General features: G+C 45.6%; 1 protein-coding gene across 2 annotated transcripts; it reads right to left on the minus strand.

The window, feature by feature from the left end:
• Positions 1 to 4,271: 4,271 nt before the first annotated feature.
• PYGO1 (pygopus family PHD finger 1) lies at positions 4,272 to 19,585 on the minus strand. Of its 2 annotated transcripts, XM_084752900.1 has the most exons (4): positions 19,411 to 19,534; positions 18,891 to 18,960; positions 10,024 to 10,109; positions 4,272 to 9,033 (listed from the first exon to the last, which is right to left on the minus strand). In XM_084752900.1, the coding sequence occupies exons 2-4, from the start codon at positions 18,946 to 18,948 to the stop codon at positions 7,915 to 7,917; spliced, it is 1,263 nt and encodes a 420-aa protein (XP_084609026.1). In that variant the 5' UTR covers positions 18,949 to 18,960; positions 19,411 to 19,534; the 3' UTR covers positions 4,272 to 7,914. The 2 variants fall into 2 exon arrangements, with proteins under 2 accessions (XP_084609026.1, XP_084609027.1); XM_084752901.1 differs by lacking the exon at positions 18,891 to 18,960 and having other exon boundaries at positions 19,411 to 19,585.
• Between the last annotated feature and the right edge of the window lie 53 nt (positions 19,586 to 19,638).

Here is a 19,638-nt window from a genome sequence, read left to right on the forward strand (position 1 = left end):
TGGTGTAGAAAATTCTTTCTAAGCTGGGCATGGTTCCAACAAAGAGTGTTTAAAAACTAGTGTTCTTGCCGGGCGTGGTGGCACACGCCTTTAATCCCAGCACTCGGGAGGCAGAGGCAGGTGGATCCCTGTGAGTTCGAGGCCAGCCTGGTCTACAAAGTGAGTCCAGGACAACCAAGGCTACACAGAGAGACTCTTGTCTTGAAAAACCAAAAAAACAAAACAAAACAAAACAAAAAAACTAGTGTGCTTAGATAAATACCCCAAAAAACAAAAAAATGAACATGTGCTTTCCTGGTTAAATATTTTTTAAAAATCCTGATTATGACTTTCACCATCAAACCTACCATCAGATAGTACAAACTAAATAACACTCAGGTCCTTTCACAGGGTCGTACACTCTAACTAAGTGAGAGGAGTTTTCATAGCCTAAAAATTACTGTGATTAGCCTGGTGGTGGCGCACGCCTTTAATCCCAGCCCTTGGGAGGCAGAGGCAGGCAGATCTTCGTGAGTTCAAGGCCAGCCTGGCCTACAAAGTGAGTCCAGGACAGCCAAGGCTACACAGAAAAACCCTGTCTTGGAAAAAAAATTACCTGGATTATCTCAGTAAGTTCTTATTACTAGCGATTGTTGCCATTATTTTGGTTTTGGGACAGTGACTATTGCTTTCAGTTAGTCATCAGCTAAGAGAATGTCCAGAAATCAGGCCTGCAGGTGGGTGGACAGCCTTGCTATGTCTCCAACTCCAGAGCCTCCCGCTTCAGGTGCTGAACACTGGATTATGGGTTCACACCACCGTGCTGAACAGGTTAGCACTTTTAGATTTATTTATTGTATTATGAATGCTAGGAGCTGCTACCCCCAACCCTGGCTCCTCCCACACCTCAAAGCCATCAGAGCCTTTACTAACTAACCCATACACACTGACGTTTCACTTACTTCATAGAGTAGCTCAAAACATGCCAGCATCGGACATTATTAGAATTACATAGTAATTTCCTTTGCCATAGGAATAAAGGTTGGACAAAGTCTGAGAACCTTTTATTTTCCAATTTGAATTACAATAACTTTGCCACAGACCACAGCACTGGTGCATGTATGACTTAGGACGCACACTAAGAACAAAAGGAGAACCTACCGCCAAAATACATGTCACCAATGTGGAACAACTGTTCAAGTCACATACGTCATGATAAGAAGCAGGACTCTTTTTTTTTTTTTTTTATAAAAGATAACATCTTAACTAACAAGCAATACCACCTACACACCCACGGAACAGGAAAGCTACAGGAAGGCGGAGAACTGTTGATATAGCTGCAAGGACCGTGCTGTTGGTAAGGATGCAGGCGGGTTTCCTGCCCATGGTTTTCATTGCGTTTTGGATTACACGCAGGCAAGTGTCCGATGTGCTGAGGTCCTGGCTTACACATAGCCTTCTTGCATCCCCCTTTGACCATCTGAGTCGGGAGACGAGAAGGCTCTGCTGGTACCTCCAAACCCCCGTCACAGAACCACCAAGACTCAGTCAATGCAGATGTAGTATTGTACATGAGTATGTGGAGAGAGAGAGAGAGAGAGAGCACGCACGTGAGAGGAAGTTACTAAAATTTGGAGGTGAGAAGGGAGGCTCTGAGCTCAGGAAAGCTGTGGAAAGTCTAGTCTGAGGGAAGTAGTCAGAAGACAGGGACGGCTGATTTGCAAACACTGCTTCCTGTGGGGCCTGGGATGAGGCCACGTGGTGGGAGATGTTAGACGTTGGAGATTCCAAAGGCTCTTTGAAAGAGGAAGGAAAGTAACGTTCCAGAATCTTCATGTATCTTGGTAGAAAATGCCCTTCTCTTAAAATCCAGACACCCAACACTACACAATGAAACTATCTCATTTCCTTTTCTTTCTTTCCTTCCTTCCTTCTTTCTTTCTTTGTCTTTTTGAGATAGTTTTATGTAGCCCAGGCTAGTCTCAAACCTGCTACACAGCTGAGGATGACCTTGAGCTTCTGATCCTCCTGCCTCCACCTCCCAAGTGCTGGGATCACAGGGGCACCACCGCCTCCACCTCCTAAGGGCTGGGATCACAGGGGCACCACCACATCCCCATTTTGTGTGGTCCTGGGGATGGAACCCAGGTTTCCTGCTTCCTAGGCAAGCACTCTACTGACTGAGCCACATCCCCCGCTCACAAAGCAACTTGTATTCAGAGGAAAGATGAGGGAAGCTGGAGCATCCTGGAGGAGAAAAGACAGCAGATGCTAAGAGCGCAAGTAGGAACCACCCACGCCAGTGAACTCAGCCTTTCCTAAAGACAACTTCAGGAGACGGAAGCCGCTGGTGCTTTCTCTCTTTCACTCATGTGTGATCAGGAGAGGTAACTACATTACACTTTAAGCCTTCATGGGCTTTCTAACCTTCTCATACCGACTTCCTAACTATTATTTACAAACAAGCTCTGCAAGCCTGGTTCATTTTCAATGTTTTAAATTAGGAAAGCCTAAAACAGCACACATGTACATGCACACAAAACCTCTCTACATTACAAAAAAAGAAGCTCTACACAACCTAGAACCCCCTTAAAAACTGCCGCTCCTATATCTGCTTAGCACTCTTATGAGCCCACAGATGGGAGAGATGCTGGCATGCTGATTTGTTCAAGACAGGTTTGGATGAATATCAGATGAAGATGCTCCATATTTTTTTTTTTAGGGTGGTAAGTCATAAGATTTTGTGGTAACTAATATTATTAAGACTTTTCCCTATCACTAGGCAGAGTTGGATGTCTGAAAAACAAAAACAACAAAAGACAGCAAAACTCAAAACCCGATGCCAATACATTCTGCTTACTACACAGAATAAACACCAGTGCAGGAAAACCTCACTTCCTGTTTGTAACCTTCTAATTTGGGCAACAGGGACCACAAAAGCAGCATTGTCCACCCAGGGGAAGACATTGACCACAAATCTAATACTAAGTATTCTATTTGAAAACTGGCTTATTTTCTTTGATAAGCTAAGCTGTTTCCGTATTTTTGTATCCGGGGTGATGTGAAGCATCTGGGCCAGAATAAGCAAGGAAACTTCTTAGAAAAGAGTTAATGCAGCCGGGCGTGGTGGTGCACGCCTTTAATCCCAGCACTCGGGAGGCAGAGGCAGGCAGATCGCTATGAGTTCAAGGCCAACCTGGTCTACAAAGTGAGTCCAGGACAGCCAAGGCTACACAGAGAAACCCTGTCTCAAAAAATAAAATAAAAAAACAAAGAGTAAAGTTTTATTAGTATTAGTATTATTAGTGTGTGTTTATGTGTGTGTGTGTTCTATGTTTCAAAATCTGCACACAGAGCTAGAGAGATGGCCCAGGGATTAAGAGCAGTGACCCAGGCTCAAATCCTAGTTCGCACACAGACGGCTCAAATGCTAGTTCTCACGTGCATGTGCAGTACCCACGGTGACCAGAAGAGGGTATCAGATTCCCTCATGACTGGAGTTGCATGTTTGAGAGCTGCCAGGTCCGTGCAGGAAATGGAAGCTGGGTCCTTGGCAACAGTAAGTGCTCTTAATGGCGAGGTCATACCCCAGCACCAGAACTGATGCCTCAAAACTTCATCAGTATCTTGGCCTTGCTGAGCAAGCCAAGGTTAACAGTGAGCAAGCACAACTGGAGAGTAGAAGTGAGTATTATGCACAGTGACAGGAGGCCTTTCCGTGAAGAAAAGGGTCAGAGAAGAAAGCACACACTTCTACCTGCACTTCTTCGCCTCTGGTGCATCTTTAAGGTTGGGAGCTGTTTATCACTTTTTCTAAGAAAGCCATGTCAATCTGTGTAATAGACATCTTTGGGTAAAAGGAGACAACTTTTCTGGCCGTGGTCATAATTCATCACTTTTCATCAACAAAAAAAGCATCTCTACATTTTTTTTACAACATTTTATAGTATTTTGTACAGTCAAATGTGTAACTAATGATAAAACAAGTTTAAACCTGTGAAGACAGTCATCAGCTATGATGACAGTGTGTCGAGACTCATGGCAGAAATAAACATGGGGCTTTTCTTTCCCTTTTTTTTTTTTTAACAGGGTCTCAATATGTAGCCCTGGCTGTCTTGGAACACAGAGATCCTTCTATCTCTGCCTCTCCTGGTTTTTCTTTTCTTTTCTGCTTTTGTCTTTGCTCTTTTTAGGGAAAAGGTTTCTCTGTGTAGTCCTGGCTGTCCCGGCACTCACTCTGTAGACCAGGCTGGCCTCAAACTCAGAGATCCACCTGCCTCTGCCTCCTGAGTGCTGGGACTGAAAGTGTGCACCAGCTAGCTTTTCTGATATTTACAGATTCCTACTGTGATATTTGGTAAATGTAAAGCATGTGAAATTCATCTGTATTTTTTAAAAGCAACGACTTAGAAATAAAATGAAATAATCACCTTATAAATCATATGTCCCACCAGGCAGTGGTGGTGCCCGCCTTTAATCCCAGCACTCGGGAGGCAGAGCCAGGTGGATCTCTGTGAGTTCCAGGCCAGCCTGGTCTACAAAGTGAGTCCAGGACAGTCAAGGCTACACAGAGAAACCCTGTCTCGGAAAACCAAAAAATAAAAAATAAAAAAAATCGTATGTCCCTAGAGATAATTTCATCTTCACAAAGACAGCTAGCCACTAAAACCATCAGCAATTAAAGGCTTATCGAACTAAATAACCCATTGCAACAATAACCAAATCAATACTACCACAGTGAAATATCAACACCTGAGAGCATCAGCCATCTTGTCCCGTTCAGTACAGAGTCAGGACCTAATACTAGGAGTGAGCACACAGCGTGAAATATGTACTTTCTCAAAAGTTAGGCCTCAAGGGGCTAGAGATGGCTCAGAGGCTAAGGGCATGTACCACTCTCGCTGAGGACCGGAATTTGGTTCCCAGTACCCACTACAGGCTGTGCACCACTGCCTGTGACTCCAGCAGAGGATTTAATGCCCTCTCCCGGCCTTACCTGTATTGCACCCACACATAGATACACATAATTAAAAAAAAAATAAACCTTTAAAAAGTCAGCACTCAAAAGGATTTCAAGAAAAACAAACCCAGATCTTTAAGCATTTTAGAATTAGCTCTAACAAAAATAACAGCCTGAGACTATGTGGTCACATTGTCCTGAATACCAGTACATGGCAGGCAACCCCATCCTGTGCTCGGCTTCCTGCAAGCGCTCATGTTTGCACCCAAATAAAGCTCAAGCTCATTGCCATTTTATTTCCTAAAATTGTGATTATATATATTGGTTTTTTTGAGACAGGGTTTCTCTGTGTAGCCCTGGCTGTCCTGGACTCACTTTGTAGACCAAGCTGGCCTCGAACTCACAGCGATCCACCTGTCTCTGCCTCCCGAGTGCTTGATGATATATATTATACGATTACCTAGGTCTAGCCAGTCAAGGGGAGATGGAGAAAACCTTGTATCACCTTTTTCTGTAAGAAACTGTTCTGTATGTCTAAATTAAAGCACTGTGTTTTCCCCCACTCCAAAGTACTGTATATTTTCAAAAGCTTAAGTCAATGATAACATTGGAAACACCATTTTCTACCAACAGATATTAAATGTCTAATATTCACAAAATTCATCATTCTGTCAACTGCATAAATTATTCAAGCCCTATAGTTACTTAATTGGGGTAAGCTGTTTCTTAGAAAACAGGTCCAAATGATAAAAAAAGCTAGCTTTCCAATAAATAATGCTCTAGGGATGAGGGTGGGTGACAAAGCTCACGGCTCGTCAGTTAACTATGTGTGGAAACATGTGAGGTACAGTCCCACTGTGTCAAAGGATGGCTTCTGAGCATTACACCTTTAATCCCAGCATGCAGGGAGGCGAAGGCAGGTGGGTCTCTGTGAGTTCGAGGCCAGGCTGGTCTATAGAGCAGGCTCCAGGACAGCCAAGGCTACACAGAGAAACCCTGTCGCTAGCTTCCCCCCGCCAAAAAAAACATTAAAGTCAGAATATCTTTTTTTTATCTACTTTTAACTGTGTGGGTGTTTGGCCTGCGTGTATGCCTGTGTACAATACGTGGAGGTCAGATGATATGGGATCTTCCGGAACTGGAGACACAGACGGTTGTGAGCTGCCACGTGGGTGCTCCCAATCACACTCAGGTCCTTCAGAAAACCCGCTGGGTTCTCCTACCTGCTGCCATCCCCTCAGCCCTCAAGTCAAACATCTTCCCACACCTTAGGTTTCTTGATAACCACTGTCCCCCTCCCTTCAAGCTCACTGTCGCAATGATCTCCTCTGAGACTATCACAGTGTTTAGAGGGTTTACATTTTCAATTGCTTTTAATGACTGTGTTTTAAGATGTTTGTATTTTATGTGTCTCTGTGCATGCACGGACACTTTGGTATGTACACTTTGTGTGTCCAATTCCTAAGGCCAGGGGAGGACACCAGATCCCCTGGGCCTGATGATACAGGCAGTTGTGAGCTGCCCAATGTGGGTTCTGGAAACTGAACCCAGGTCCTCCCTCTGCAAGAGCAGCAAGAGCTCTGGCACGCAGAGCCAGGCCACCAGTCCCGCGTCCAGAACTTTCTATGGTCGCACTGATAATGAGTGGCAAAGCACAGTTAGAGCTGGCTATCAGTACCTACTGTCATACAGACGAGTTGTTTACTGTGGTCACAGGTTGTCCGTCTGGTGCTAAGGTCTCTCGGGAGCATCCCCACGCTGTCCTGCACAGCAGAAACGACTAAGCCTGAAGCCTGAAGCACCGCTCCAGGGAGCTGTGGCCTGGGTTTTGAACTTCCCTGAGGTTCATTTTACGAACTCAGATCTCCAGAGCATCCCTCCAGCCGGCACCGCTTAGTCCCTGTACGGCCACACTGCTGCTCTCTCATCTCAGTCTGCCCCAGCTTAGAAGCGCGTAGAAGAAACCGTTCACAACTGTGAGGCCATTGCATTACCATATGGAGAACCCTAACAGAAACGTGAATAACCGACCAAGTGAGGGCATAACGGCAGCGTAATTCTAAAGGGCACACGTGGGAACAAATGTTACACCGGCTCTACCGAAACCAGCAAGCTGGTATTAGCAGGTCCGTGTGGCACAGCCTACCAGGTAACTAGCAATCAGTACTGGGAATGGACTATATGCTATGATCCATGTCTGTCTTGGACCTACGCAGATACCCCGAAAAGACTCATTCGAATAATGAAATTCACGGATTTCAAAGACCCCAGCAGAGGAGGATCAGGTATCAAATTCTAACAACAACAACAACAAAAACCATTTAAATCCATTAAACATACACATCTCCCATGTTATCCCTAAACAGACTGTAGTCAGAGAACATGTTAAATCGATCCACTCCTGTCTAAATGTGTACTGTCACATGGTCAAAGTTTAGCGCGGAAATATACAGTTTTCTTCTTCTTCTTCTTCTTCTTCTTCTTTTTTTTTTTTTTTTTTTTTTGGTTTTTCGAGACAGGGTCTCTCTGTGTTAGCCTTGGCCATCCTGGACTCACTTTGTAGACCAGGCTGGCCTCGAACTCACAGTGATCCGCCCGCCTCTGCCTCCCGAGTGCTGGGATTAAAGGCGTGCGCCACCACGCCCGGCTCGAAATATACAGTTTTCAATGACTAATTTTAAAAAGTTACAACTTGCCTACTTTTGTCATATATTATTTTGAAGCTTCAAGAGGCTTTTACGTTTATGATAAATTAACAGTGAACATTTATTTATAAATGTCTCTACAGCACCCCCCACACACATTAACCTCATTTAAGACAACAAATAAGAGCAATTAAATGAAGCATTATGTTAGTAAGAACTAGTATTTTTGTGTGTGCCTTTAAAAAAATAACGTTGAACATTAAAATCCTATGTTGCCAAATCTCTCTGCTCTACACAGAAAAACGAACCCACGTTGGTTGAGAGCTGCGCTCAGGTATCACCGCCCACGGCAGGGGGGCCAAAGGCCTCTCTAGTGCGCATCAGCTGGACATCCTTGTCTGCCATGCACGTGTCACAGCCCCACACTGCAGACGCCTCGGCTGTCAGGAGCCCATAGGCTGTCTCGGTCATCCCGGTGCAGATGCGATGAAACCATTTCTGACAGGAGGCCTCGCACAGGATGGCGTCCTGGTCATCATTCACCTCGTTTGTACAAATCCCACACGGGTACACGGGGTCGGAAGACGAGTGGCCATGCCGGCCTGGGTGCAGGGAGATCTTGCGGCTCTTGTCGGTGGTGCACAGGTCAGCCCCGGCCCTGGGCTGACGGGGCTTGTTCTGCGTCCCGTTGGCGTGGTTGTTGGTGGCCTCTGCGCTACCCGAACGGCTGTTCTCTTGGACGGCGTTGTTTCTGTTGGCATTTTTCAGCTCGACGTTACTCTGACTGGCTGGGTCCTCCATATTTAAGTGAGGTGGGTGAGTGGCAGAATTCTGATTCGTGGCTTTGGCTGTCCCTTGAGTAAAGTCTTGCTTGGGAAGCGGTGCTTTTGCTTGACCAAATGTGTTTGGGGGTGGGATAAAAGAATGATTAGATTCTAACGGAGAGGTAAAATTTGAATTATTTCCAGGGACAAAATTAGAGGCCAGGTCGGGGTTAGACACTTGGCCAGCATTCTGTGGGGGAATCTGACTGAAGTTTTCAGCAGAGCCTTGTCTAAAATGCTGACCGGGCATGCTAATGTCCTGAGTCAGCACGTTATTGTAAGGTGGGTTTCCAAAACTCGAATTATCGTGTGGCCCAAAGTTAAAAGCATGAGGCCGGTTAAAGCCCATGCCCAACGGATTCTGAGGGAACGGATGTGGTTGATTCCTGAGTGAGTAAGGACCACAGTAGGGGGAAGACATTCTTGGAGGGACGTGGGGTGGCATTCTGAACGTGCTGTAGCCTCCAAAGCCAGGATAACCAGGGCTGAGATACGGATTGGATGTAGGCAGTGGTTTATAGGAAATAGTGTTGTAGTTGTCATCGAAGGGATTGGCAGCCACTAGATGGTCGGCGTTTGGATTTGGCGGTGGCGCATACTCAGACAACGGAGGAAAGGAAGGCCCCTGCAAAGGGAACATAACGGGAAAACAGTCTTGATGCAAATTTAGTGTCTTCAATTGATCCTCCCAATGTTTATATTTAATTATACTTGATTTAAAAAAAAAAATCTATGGAGCTGGAGAGATGGCTCAGTGGTTAAGAGCACTTACTGCTGCTCACCCAGAGCACCCACGTTTGGCCCCCAAAGCACGCATCGCAACCATCTGTAATTCCACCTCCAAGGGATCTAACGCTCCCTTCAGGCCTTTACCAGCACTGGCACTCAGGTACACATACCCACAATAGTTACACAGACATATACATAATTTAAAATAAAAAATAAAATTATATACATACATATATATTAGTTTTTCTTACAATGCAAAGCTGCCAATGACACCCTCTGCCTTTTATTTATTTTTAATTAAAAAAAAAAGATTTATTTATTGTTATGTATACAGTGCTCTGCTTGCATGTACACCTGCAGGCCAGAAGAGGGCGCCAGATCTCATTATAGATGGTTGTGAGCCACCATGTGGTTGCTGGGAATTGAACTCAGGACCTCTGGAAGAGCAGTCAGTGCTCTTAACCTCTGAGTTATCTCTCCAGCCCTTATTTTTAATTTTTAATTTTGTTTTTGAGACAGGCTTCCTCTGTGTACCCTTGGCTGTCCTGGACTCACTTTATAGACCAAGCTGGCCTCAAACTCAGTGATTCACCTGCCTCTACCTTTCCTTACTAAGGAAAACATCAGGACTGGAGACAGAGCTCGGCAGTTAAGAGCACTTACTGCTCTTCCAGAGGACCTGAGCTAAGTTCCCAGCACACACTGCAGGTGGCTCATAACTGCCTCTAACTTCAGCTCTGATATATGAGAAACCCTCTTCTGGCCTCCCCAGATACCTGCACTCATCTGCGTAGAGACATACTAACCAACAACAAACAAACAATAACAACAAAACCCAGATCTTAAAAAGAAAAATAATTTTAAAAGGAAAAAAAAGTCACTTTACCTGTGTGCTGGCCTTACGTTTCTTCTTATCTGGGCTTCCAAGTTGTATATTTGGCCCTCCTAACCCATCCAGTCCACTGTCACCACCTACCAAAAAAAAAAATCCTGATAATATTCCCACATGGACATCAAACCGTCTCAAATATCTCATAGTAATGTTACTTAGTCAGGGTAGGAAGACGCAGGGGCAGGAAGCCGGAAGGAGACCCTCCCCCAGGAACCTAGCGCCACAGAGCTGAAGGTTGCCTCCCCCTTCCTCCCCAGGTGCAAAGCTGCAGCTCTCCAGGACTCAAGCCCTGGTCTGCCCTTATCAGAGTACCATTTCACTCAAGGCATCTCTGGAGCATCCTATAATTTCACTTAACAAAAGACAAAGGAAAAGGAATGAACAAAAATGTTTCTAGCCAACCTTCTGAGACATCAGGGGAGCCATTAAACTGGTTCACATAACTAAAACAAAGACAATTAACACCTCTCTCTCCTGAGGAGCCCACTCCTACCCTTGGGCATATCACTGATTTTTTTCAAAGCCCCTCATTTCTCCTACCTTTCCCACTTCAAGTTTACTTGAAGATAACTTTAATAAAACCTCTAACTATACGTCATGCCGATTAACCCTGAAATTCTTTCTTCAGCATCAAAGCCACTGATCCCAGTTTGGCCTAAGTTGAGTACCTTAACCGATTAAAGGAATCCTCATTGAGGCTACTGACAAGATCTATTTTATTTATCATTTTTGTTCTGATGACTATTTCATGTGTATGTGTGTGTGTGTGTGTATGCATGCCACAGGCTGTGTGTGAAGGTCAAATGACAACTTGAGAGAGTTGGCTCTTTCCACTATGGAACTGGGATCAAACTCAGGTTGGGGTTTTTTTTATTTGTTTGTTTGGTTGGTTGGTTGGTTTTGTTTGGTTTGGGTTGGTTTTTCAAGACAGGGTTTCTCTGTGTATCCTTGACTGTCTTGGACTTGCTTTGTAGACCAGGCTGCCCTCAAACTCAGAGATCCGCCAGCCTCTGCCCTCCAAGTGCTGGGATTAAAGGTGTGCGCCATCACCGCCTTGCCAACTCGAGGTTGTTATGTTGAGGCCTATACCTTAACCCACTGAGCCATTTCAGCAGCAACCACTATCTATTATATTTATTCTGTGGTGTTATCTTCTTGTTGTAAGAAAGTGCTTGCTTTAATGAGAGAGGGGAGGCTACAGCTCAGCTCACGGTTTCAGAGGTTCAATCCTAGCTGTTTGGACCATGCACTCAGTCACCACAGCAGTGGGGTGAAAGAAATGTATCGCCTCAAGGTAAACAAGATGCAGAGGGAAATTAAGAAAGAGGGGACTAGGGTGGAGAGATGGCTCAGAGGTTAAGAGCACTGGCTGCTCTTCCAAAGGACCCAGGTTCTATTCCCAGCACCCACATGGTGGCTCACAACTGTCTGTAATTCCTGTTCCAGGGAATCAGACACCATCACGCAGCCATACATGCAGTCAGAATATTAATATAATAAAATAAAATTAAGTATTAAAAAAAAAAGAAATAGAGGACCACATACGACTCTCAAAGGGACAGCGTCGTTAGGCCTGACCTCTTAACCCAGCACTCCCAGCTAGGAAGCAAATGTTCAATACATGAGCTGCGCCATTCAGCATCTAATCTCAGAGTCTCTGAGGGTTCAACTCTACAGGGTGGCCCCTCCAATCCTCCAGGTTCTAGTGACTCCAACTGTTTTGTTTATTTATTTATTTGGTTTTGGTTTTTTTTCAAGACAGGGTTTCTGCGTGTGACTTTGGCTGCCCCGGACTCACTTTGTAGACCAGGCTGGCCTTGAACTCGCATCCATCCAGAGGAGCACCTCTGCCTCCCAAGAGCTGGGATTAAAGGCGTGCGCCACCACGCCTGGCTCAACTCCAACTTCTTTTTGGTTTTGTTTTTCACTAAATCCTGAATGAAGTTTTCTGCAGTTACGTCTCCGTGGTCCCCACTTTGCTTTTCTGGTTAGCTTCTTTCTTTCCTTGTTTTTTTTTTTTTTAATTAATTTATTTATTGTACATGAGTGCTTTATCTGCAGTAGAGGACATCAGATCACATTATGAGCCACCATGTGGTTGCTGGGAATTGAACTCAGGACCTCTGGAAGAGCAGTCAGTGCTCTTAACCTCTGAGCCATCTCTCCAGCCCCCAACTGGATGATTTCTAACCAGACTTTTAATCAGCTGGCTATCAGCCACTAACTATGTGACGAGGGGCCTCTGGCCTCTGATTATACTTTGATGGTGAAGGTCAAATTTGCCCCAAGGATCTTGGTACCCCCAGTCATCAAGAAGTAGTTTAATGGTAACATTACCCTCTTTCCTGACCCCTGATTGTTTATTAATAATAAACAAAATAAGGGGCAATGTAGGGTGAAAAGTCAGAGGTCACTTCTGGGTTTGAAAACCCCCAATCCCTGGGCTTGAAATCCCACCAATCCCTGGGCTTGAAATCCCACCAATCCCTGGGCTCGGTCCAAATTCAAGACTTGAAATCTCAGCAGTCCTCACCCTGGATATCTCTTGGAAAAGTCTGTTGAAAGAAAACCTGCCTCCAGTCAGTTCCCTGCTGCTTCTCATCCGAGCAGGCACAAACACCCTCTTGTGTCTTTCCCAATAAATCTTCCCTGTGAGGTTTGACTTGGCCAGAATACCTTTCACTTCAGAGCAGCAACACCTGCACTGGGGAAACCTTCCCACTCAGGGCAGCAACACTTCCCTGAGGGAAACCCTTCCCCTCAGAGCTGCAACACTTACAGCAACCCCACCCCAGCCCCCAGTAAATGTATATTTTTCAGTCTTGGAGGGTTTGGGTTGGAGCAGAGCAGAGCCTAGCACTGTGCCTTGCACCAAGGGCCCCGCATGGGGTTTGATCTGCAGAAGTTCAACTCTTTCCTCCAAGTGAAGGCGGGACTACCACCCCCGGAGTGCCATTGTCTCAGAAGTCTGTGTTTGCTCCACAGGCCCCAGGCTTGGAGTGCATGCACGTTTGCCATCCCAGCCTCTTCTGTTCTGTTGCTACCTCCATGACGATTTTAATATCCTACTGTGGTCACCTGCATTTGCCATCTGTGGACGACAGCTAAAACTCTGATTTGGTTTGCGTCTCCAGATCAGATACGGGATGAGAAGCAACTCAAGTCCCACCAGCGAGACACAAGCATGAAGTTAACTCGCCACATGCATCTGTCTTGATGTCGCTGGGTTTATGTTCCTTCTCTGTATACATTCTGAATGTACAGTGGTGCTTTTACAAAATCAAGACCCTTTAGAAGATTTTTAAAAATTGTGTATGGATCTCTTGCTCACATGTATGTCTGTGTGCAGCACTCGTGTGGGTGCTGGGAATACAGCTTGGTCCCCTAGAAGAGCAACCAGTGCTCAGTGCTCTTAACTCCTGAGCCATCTCTCCAGCCTCACAATATTTTTTGAAGAAACAGTATTTAAAATGTGAAACTCAACAGCATTTCATAGAACTACAAGAAAGTTAACTGAAGAGTAGTATTTTCTGCATTAATGGACGTCTTCCTTTTTTTCTTTTTCCTTTCCTTTCTTTTTGAGACAGGGTCCTGTGTAGTCCAGGTTGGCCTTTAACTCACCATTGGGATGAGGATGGCCTTGAACTTCTGATCCTCCCGCCTTTACCTACCCAGGGCTGGGATGATAAGCATGTGTCACTACTCTGAAATTATCCAGTGCTGGAGTGGAGTCCAGGGCTTCCTTCATGCTAAGCAAACACTTTCATTAACTGAGCCACATTCCAGCTCAAGAGTTTTTATTTTTTTTTAAAATATTTTTAATTTATTTGATTTTTTTTTTTAAATTTATGTGTGTTGGTGTGAGGGTGTCAGATCTTGGAGTTACAGACAGTTGTGAGCTGCCATGTGGGTGCTGGGAATTGAACCCGGTCCTTTGGAAAAGCAGGCAGTGCTATTAACCACTGAGCCATCTCTCCAGCCCCAAGAGTTTTTTTTAAAGGACCTTTTACAGTGGTTCTAAACCTTCCTAGTGCTGTAACCCTTTAATATAGATCCTCATGTTGTGTGGTAACCCCCCAGCCATAAAGTTATTTTCATTGCTACTTTAACTATGTATTATTTTTGTTGATGTGTTAACTACTGTAACTGTAATTTTGCTATTGTTACTAATTGTAATGCAAATATCTGTGTTTCCCAATGGTCTTAGGCAGCCCTTCCAAAGGAGTCAAGACCCCCAGGTTGAGATCACTGCTCCAGGACTTAAGACAACTTAAGAGATATTAAAAGCCAGGCATGGTGGCTCATGCCTTTGATCCTAACATTCAAGAGGCAGAGGCAGGTGGATCACTGTGAGTTCAAGGCCAGCCTGGTCTACAAAGCAATTCTAGGACAGCTGCTGGAACAAATGAGCACCCTGAGGATCTCACAGATGCTTAGTCCTCAGCACCCATGTGGTGACTCACAACTCCCTTTAACCCCAGCTCCAGGGGATCCAAAGCTTTCTTCTTGCCTCTGAGGCCTCCTGCACACATGTGGTGCACACAGATTCATGCAGGTCTGCACACTTGCACATAATAATGAATAAATCTTTTTTTAAAATCAATGCTGGGTGTGGTGGTGCACGCCTTTAAACCCAGCACTCACAGAGGCAGGTGGATCTCTGTGAGTTAAGAGGCCAGCCTAGACTACAAAGTGAGTCCAGTCAAGGCTACACAGAGAAACCCTGTCTCGGAAACAAACACAAACAAACAAAATCTTTTGTGTCCCTCACAAATCCACTCTTCTCTCTATGCATGTGGCAAGCCTCTCAACACTCCTCCTCTGACAGCTCGCTCACTCTGTTTCACAGTCTTTTCCACCCGTCTCCCACATGCTAGCGTTTTTCAAAGTTTGTGACCTCAAGGCTCTTGGTTCTCCTGGGTAAGCCTCTGTGTTCCCAAGACATTAATTAGTTTTCACCTGTTTACCTAGGACTTCCAGATCTCTATTTCTGGCTTAAACGATAGGCTTCAGTTACAAGCCATGTCAGGCATATTCACTGCATACCCTGGAATACCCTGGGGTGGGGGGTGGAGGTTGAATCAACAGATTTAGAGTCAACCTCATATTCCTGATGATGTGCTGAGCCGGAAACAGTCCAAGGTTAAACATGGGAGCCTTCCCCTCCCCTGTTCTCCCACTAGCTCTTCCGCCCCCATTTCTCCAACCTCAATCCTAACTGCCCACAGGTCCATCCGAGTGGGGCATGTACATCCTCTGTTAGCACATTACAGCACTCCTCTGCTATTGTTCCCCTAGACGCCACACTGTTTCTTCCGGTCCTGCTAACTCCCGTAACAGCATGAATGTTCCGAATCCTGTCTATACCTCTGATTCCTATTTCTCTTCCTCTGTTCTTTTGGGGTTCCCTCCCCCAAGATTAAGCCTCCATGGGAATTCTTTTTTTTTTTTTTTTTTATGTTCTTGTTTTTTGTAGAGACAGGGTCTCATACTACAGGGTGGCCTCTAACTTACTACATAGCCATTGATGACCTTGAACTTCTCTCTCCCTTCCTCTACCCTCCCTTGTTTTTGTTTTTTGGGACAACTCTTTGCATTGGCCTGGCTGTCCTGGAACTCACTATGTAGAGTAGATTGGACAAGTTTTTAAAATCAGTTTTCTTCCTTCTACCTATTTGGGAATTCTATGAACCCAACTCAGGTGGTCATCAGGCTTACACAGCAAATGCCTTCACCTGCTGAGCCATCTTACTTATATATTTTAAAGTTTTATTTTTATTTTAAATAATGTGTGTGTGTGTGTGCGCACGCGCGCGCACGAGCACATGCGTGCACACAGGTTCCCTTGGAAAGCAAGAGGCATTGGGTCCCCTGGAGCTGAGGTTTCAGGCCCTTGTAAGCCATCCAGCACAGGTGCTGGGAACTGCACTTGGGTCCTCTGCAAGAGCAGTAAGTACTCTGAACTACCAAGCCACCTCTCCAGCCCCTATATTACTTTCCTTCTTTTTCTTTCCCTTTTCTTTCTGAAACAAGGTCTCTCTGCATAGTCCTGGTTGTCCTGGAACGGCTCACCTCAAACTCAGAGGTCCCCGTGCCTCCTGAATGCTGTGATTAAAGGCATGGGCCACCACTGCCCGGCTACATTACTTTCATTTTATTTTTTTATTTTTATTTTATTTTTTTAATATTTTATTTAGTTTTTAATCTATGTGCATTGGTGTGAAAGTGTCAGATCTTGGAGTTACAGACAGTTGTGAGCTGCCATGTGGGTGCTGGGAATTGAACCCGGTCCTTTGGAAGAGCAGGCAGTGCTCTTAACCGTTGAGCCATCTCTCCAGCCCCTACATTACTTTCTTAAGTATCGTTTAAGGTTCCAGAGAGATGGCTCGGTGGGTTAGAGCACACACCGCTCTTGCAGGGGCCAGGAGTCTGGTCCTATCACGCATGTCAGGTTCTCACAACTGTAACTTTATCTACAGGTATCACATGCCCTCCTACTTTTGTTTGTTTATTTTGTTTTTTGAGACAGGCAGGTGGATCTCTGTGAGTGTGAGGTCAACCTGGTCTACAAAGTGAATCTAGGACAGCCAAGGCTACACAGAGAAACCTGTCTTGAAAAAACAGAGTTTTTTGTTTGGTTGGTTTGGTTTTTTTAGTTTTTCGAGACAGGGTTTCTCTGTGTTATCTTGGCTGTCCTGGAACTCACTCTGTAGACCAGGCTGGCCTCCAAGTTGGAGAACCACCTGCCTCTGCCACCACTGCCCAGCAGAATACAAAACTTTTATGGATTATGAACCAATTAAAAGATATCTGTTAAATTAATGTATTTGGAAATGAGTTACCATAAAAATACTCCCTATGCAGTAAAAATATTGACTGTGCTTTAAAAAGTGTTTTCTTCTATTTTGGGATTTAAACTCTTAGAATATTATTATTAACCTGAAAACTGAGCCAACTCCTTACTGTTGATGTGGCTGCAACGTCAACAAAATAAAGGATTACCCATGTTCTTGGCTCCAGTGTCAGACACTGACACACAGTAACTAGCATTACATTTGCTTAGGACAGACAGATAAGACCAAAGGTATAAACTCAACAGCTCTTTCTTTTCCGTTAAGCAATTTATAATAATAGGCAAAGTTGTACTGTAAAAACCTCGGGGGAAACATGCATGTCAGAAAGGTGTGTTCCTGAAAAGCTTTGGCAACTGATAGTTACAAACAATACAGGACTATACTATTTCACCGGTCCTGATATTGTAGCACACACTTTGAATCCCAGTGCTCCCTGCAAAGGCGGGGGGGGGGGGGTGTGTGTCTCTATGAGTTTCAGGCTAGCCTGCTCTACATTGTCAGTTCCAGGATAGCCAGGGCTACATAGTAAGACCATGCCTCAAACAAACAAACAAACTCACACCACCACAGCAAAAATGCACCAAGTGAAAAGCTTTATGCCATGAACCCTTTAAAAGTAATGCTCTGCTCTAAGTTAAAACTTTTGTTTACATGACTAGAACATCCTCCCTCCCTCTCTCTCTCTCTCTCTCTCTCTCTCTCTCTCTCTCTCTCTCTCTCTGCATGCGGAGGCAAGAGGCGAATTCCTGACTGTTTTCCAACTTACCTGTTACAGTGGGGTCTCTCACTTTAAACCAAAGCCCACCGAGGCAGCCAGGGGAGCTGCCACACCCACCTGGCATTTACTTGGGTGCTGGGAACCTGGATTCAGGTCTTCACTCTTGTTGGGCAACTGCTTTCCCACTGAACACATCCACGAAGCTCTAGAAAAGGGGGTATCTACCTAGACACTGGAGAGAACACCTTCTGGACCCCACAGCACCGCTGTCATGAGGCAGTGCAGCTGTGTTCACCCTGGAGTCACACTCAACTTGTACATCTATCGGAAATCTATCTTACCATTTACTGACTTATGTATACCTTACCTTTGTTTCCACATAGAAAGACTGTTGAAGTAGCCTCCCTACTTAGCCCTTCCCCCTCAGTCTTATTTTCTATGCAGCACCCAGACACACCCCATTACAGACCCAACCACTACTTTTCTGCAAAACTGTCCAGTACCTATATCAGAGTAAAACCCAAAGTCTATCTGCATACCTTCCTTCCTTCTCTTCTTTTTTTCTTTTTCTTTTTTTTTTTTTTCTTGACAGGGTCTCAGTATGAAGCTTTAGCTGGACTGGAACTCACTACGTAGATCACACTAGCCTCAAATTCACAGACATCCACAGGCCTCTGACTCTGGAGTGTTGAAAATAAAGGTCTGCCCACCACAGCTGCCTAAAGCCAGGTCTTAATGACTCTCAAAGGCACTCTCCTCTGACCTCAGCTCCTTGTACCTGGCTGTGCCCGCTCACCTTGCCAGTTACCACAGCTCCCTTGTCACTGCTTGAATACACAGGCTAACCAGATCCAAGTCTTTGTATCTTGGGTTCCCTTTGCCTGGAGTGCCCTTCCCCAGGGTGTGACGAGCTATGCTATCTTCCTTTCACCCCAGGTGAGCCTTTGATCAGCTTCTATACACTCCCAGCCTCGCCTCCCCATTGGGTTTTTTTCTGGCCCCGATTCCCCGTTTCCATGTTCTGCACAGCGCTTTACCATGTGTATTGTTTACTCAGTGTGTGCACTCCTGCGTGAAGAGCATCGGCATTCTTGATTCACTGTTTCAACCTGTGCCAACAACAGTACCTAGGACACAGTACATGCTCAACAAAATATTTGCACAGTGAACAAACTTTGGGACTCTCAGACTTAGAAACCCATCGGGAGCTGGAAGCAAGAGCTGGCGGGCATCCTCACATTCCCAGATGGTGTGTGGTAGTGGTATGTGTGTGTGTGTTTTAAACTTACATGCAGGTACCTTTTGTTCAGTACGTTCTTTTCTCTGATTTTTGAGTCCGTAAGGCATTCACATTCCTTGCTAGGTTTCAAGGAAGAAAACCAATGATATAGAAAGCTGATTTTGTAAGATTTGATTCTTAATCTTATTGGTTAATAACGAAACGCCTTCTGAATGTATCTCGTTTCTCTCCCTAAACTAAAGGAAAATATAGCGTATGTGTATTGCCTTTTGAAGTGAGCTGCTTCCTCAAAGCGCTTCAACTCTCTGGCGGTGCAACTTAGTTTTTGGAGGGGGGGTGGGGGGGTGGGTATTGTTCGCGGGTGTCTCTTTTTCGCCCTGAGGTGTCTATTGTGCTGTGTGGTGGGAAGCAGGAGAGAGGAGCCGGGTAGGAAGGGATGCTGAGCGCCGCACGTCTGCACACAAAGTGGGCACCCCTGGCGCCTGGGGCCACGCACTTAGGCCCGGGCCGCCCCGGTGGCTTCCCGGTGGGCCCGCGCTCCCCCGATCCTCCCAACCCGGCTCCGTTACCTCGAACTCTCTTCAGCGCGATGGGCTCCTTGTCCTGTTCCGCTGACATTACCGACCGCCGCGCATGGCTCGCCCCGGGGCCGCGGGAAGCCGGTGTCTTTGATGCGGCGGCCCCTCCTCCTCCTCCGGGTCCTCCTCCTGCTCCTCCGGGTCCTCCTCCTGCTCCCCGGAGTCCTCCTGGCCGAGCTGGGAGCTCAGGCCGGCCGGGCCGCAGGCCGACTTTGAAAA

This window comes from Acomys minous (assembly GCF_964271855.1).
Source record: "Acomys minous genome assembly, chromosome: 13".
Lineage (NCBI taxonomy): Eukaryota > Metazoa > Chordata > Mammalia > Rodentia > Muridae > Acomys > Acomys minous.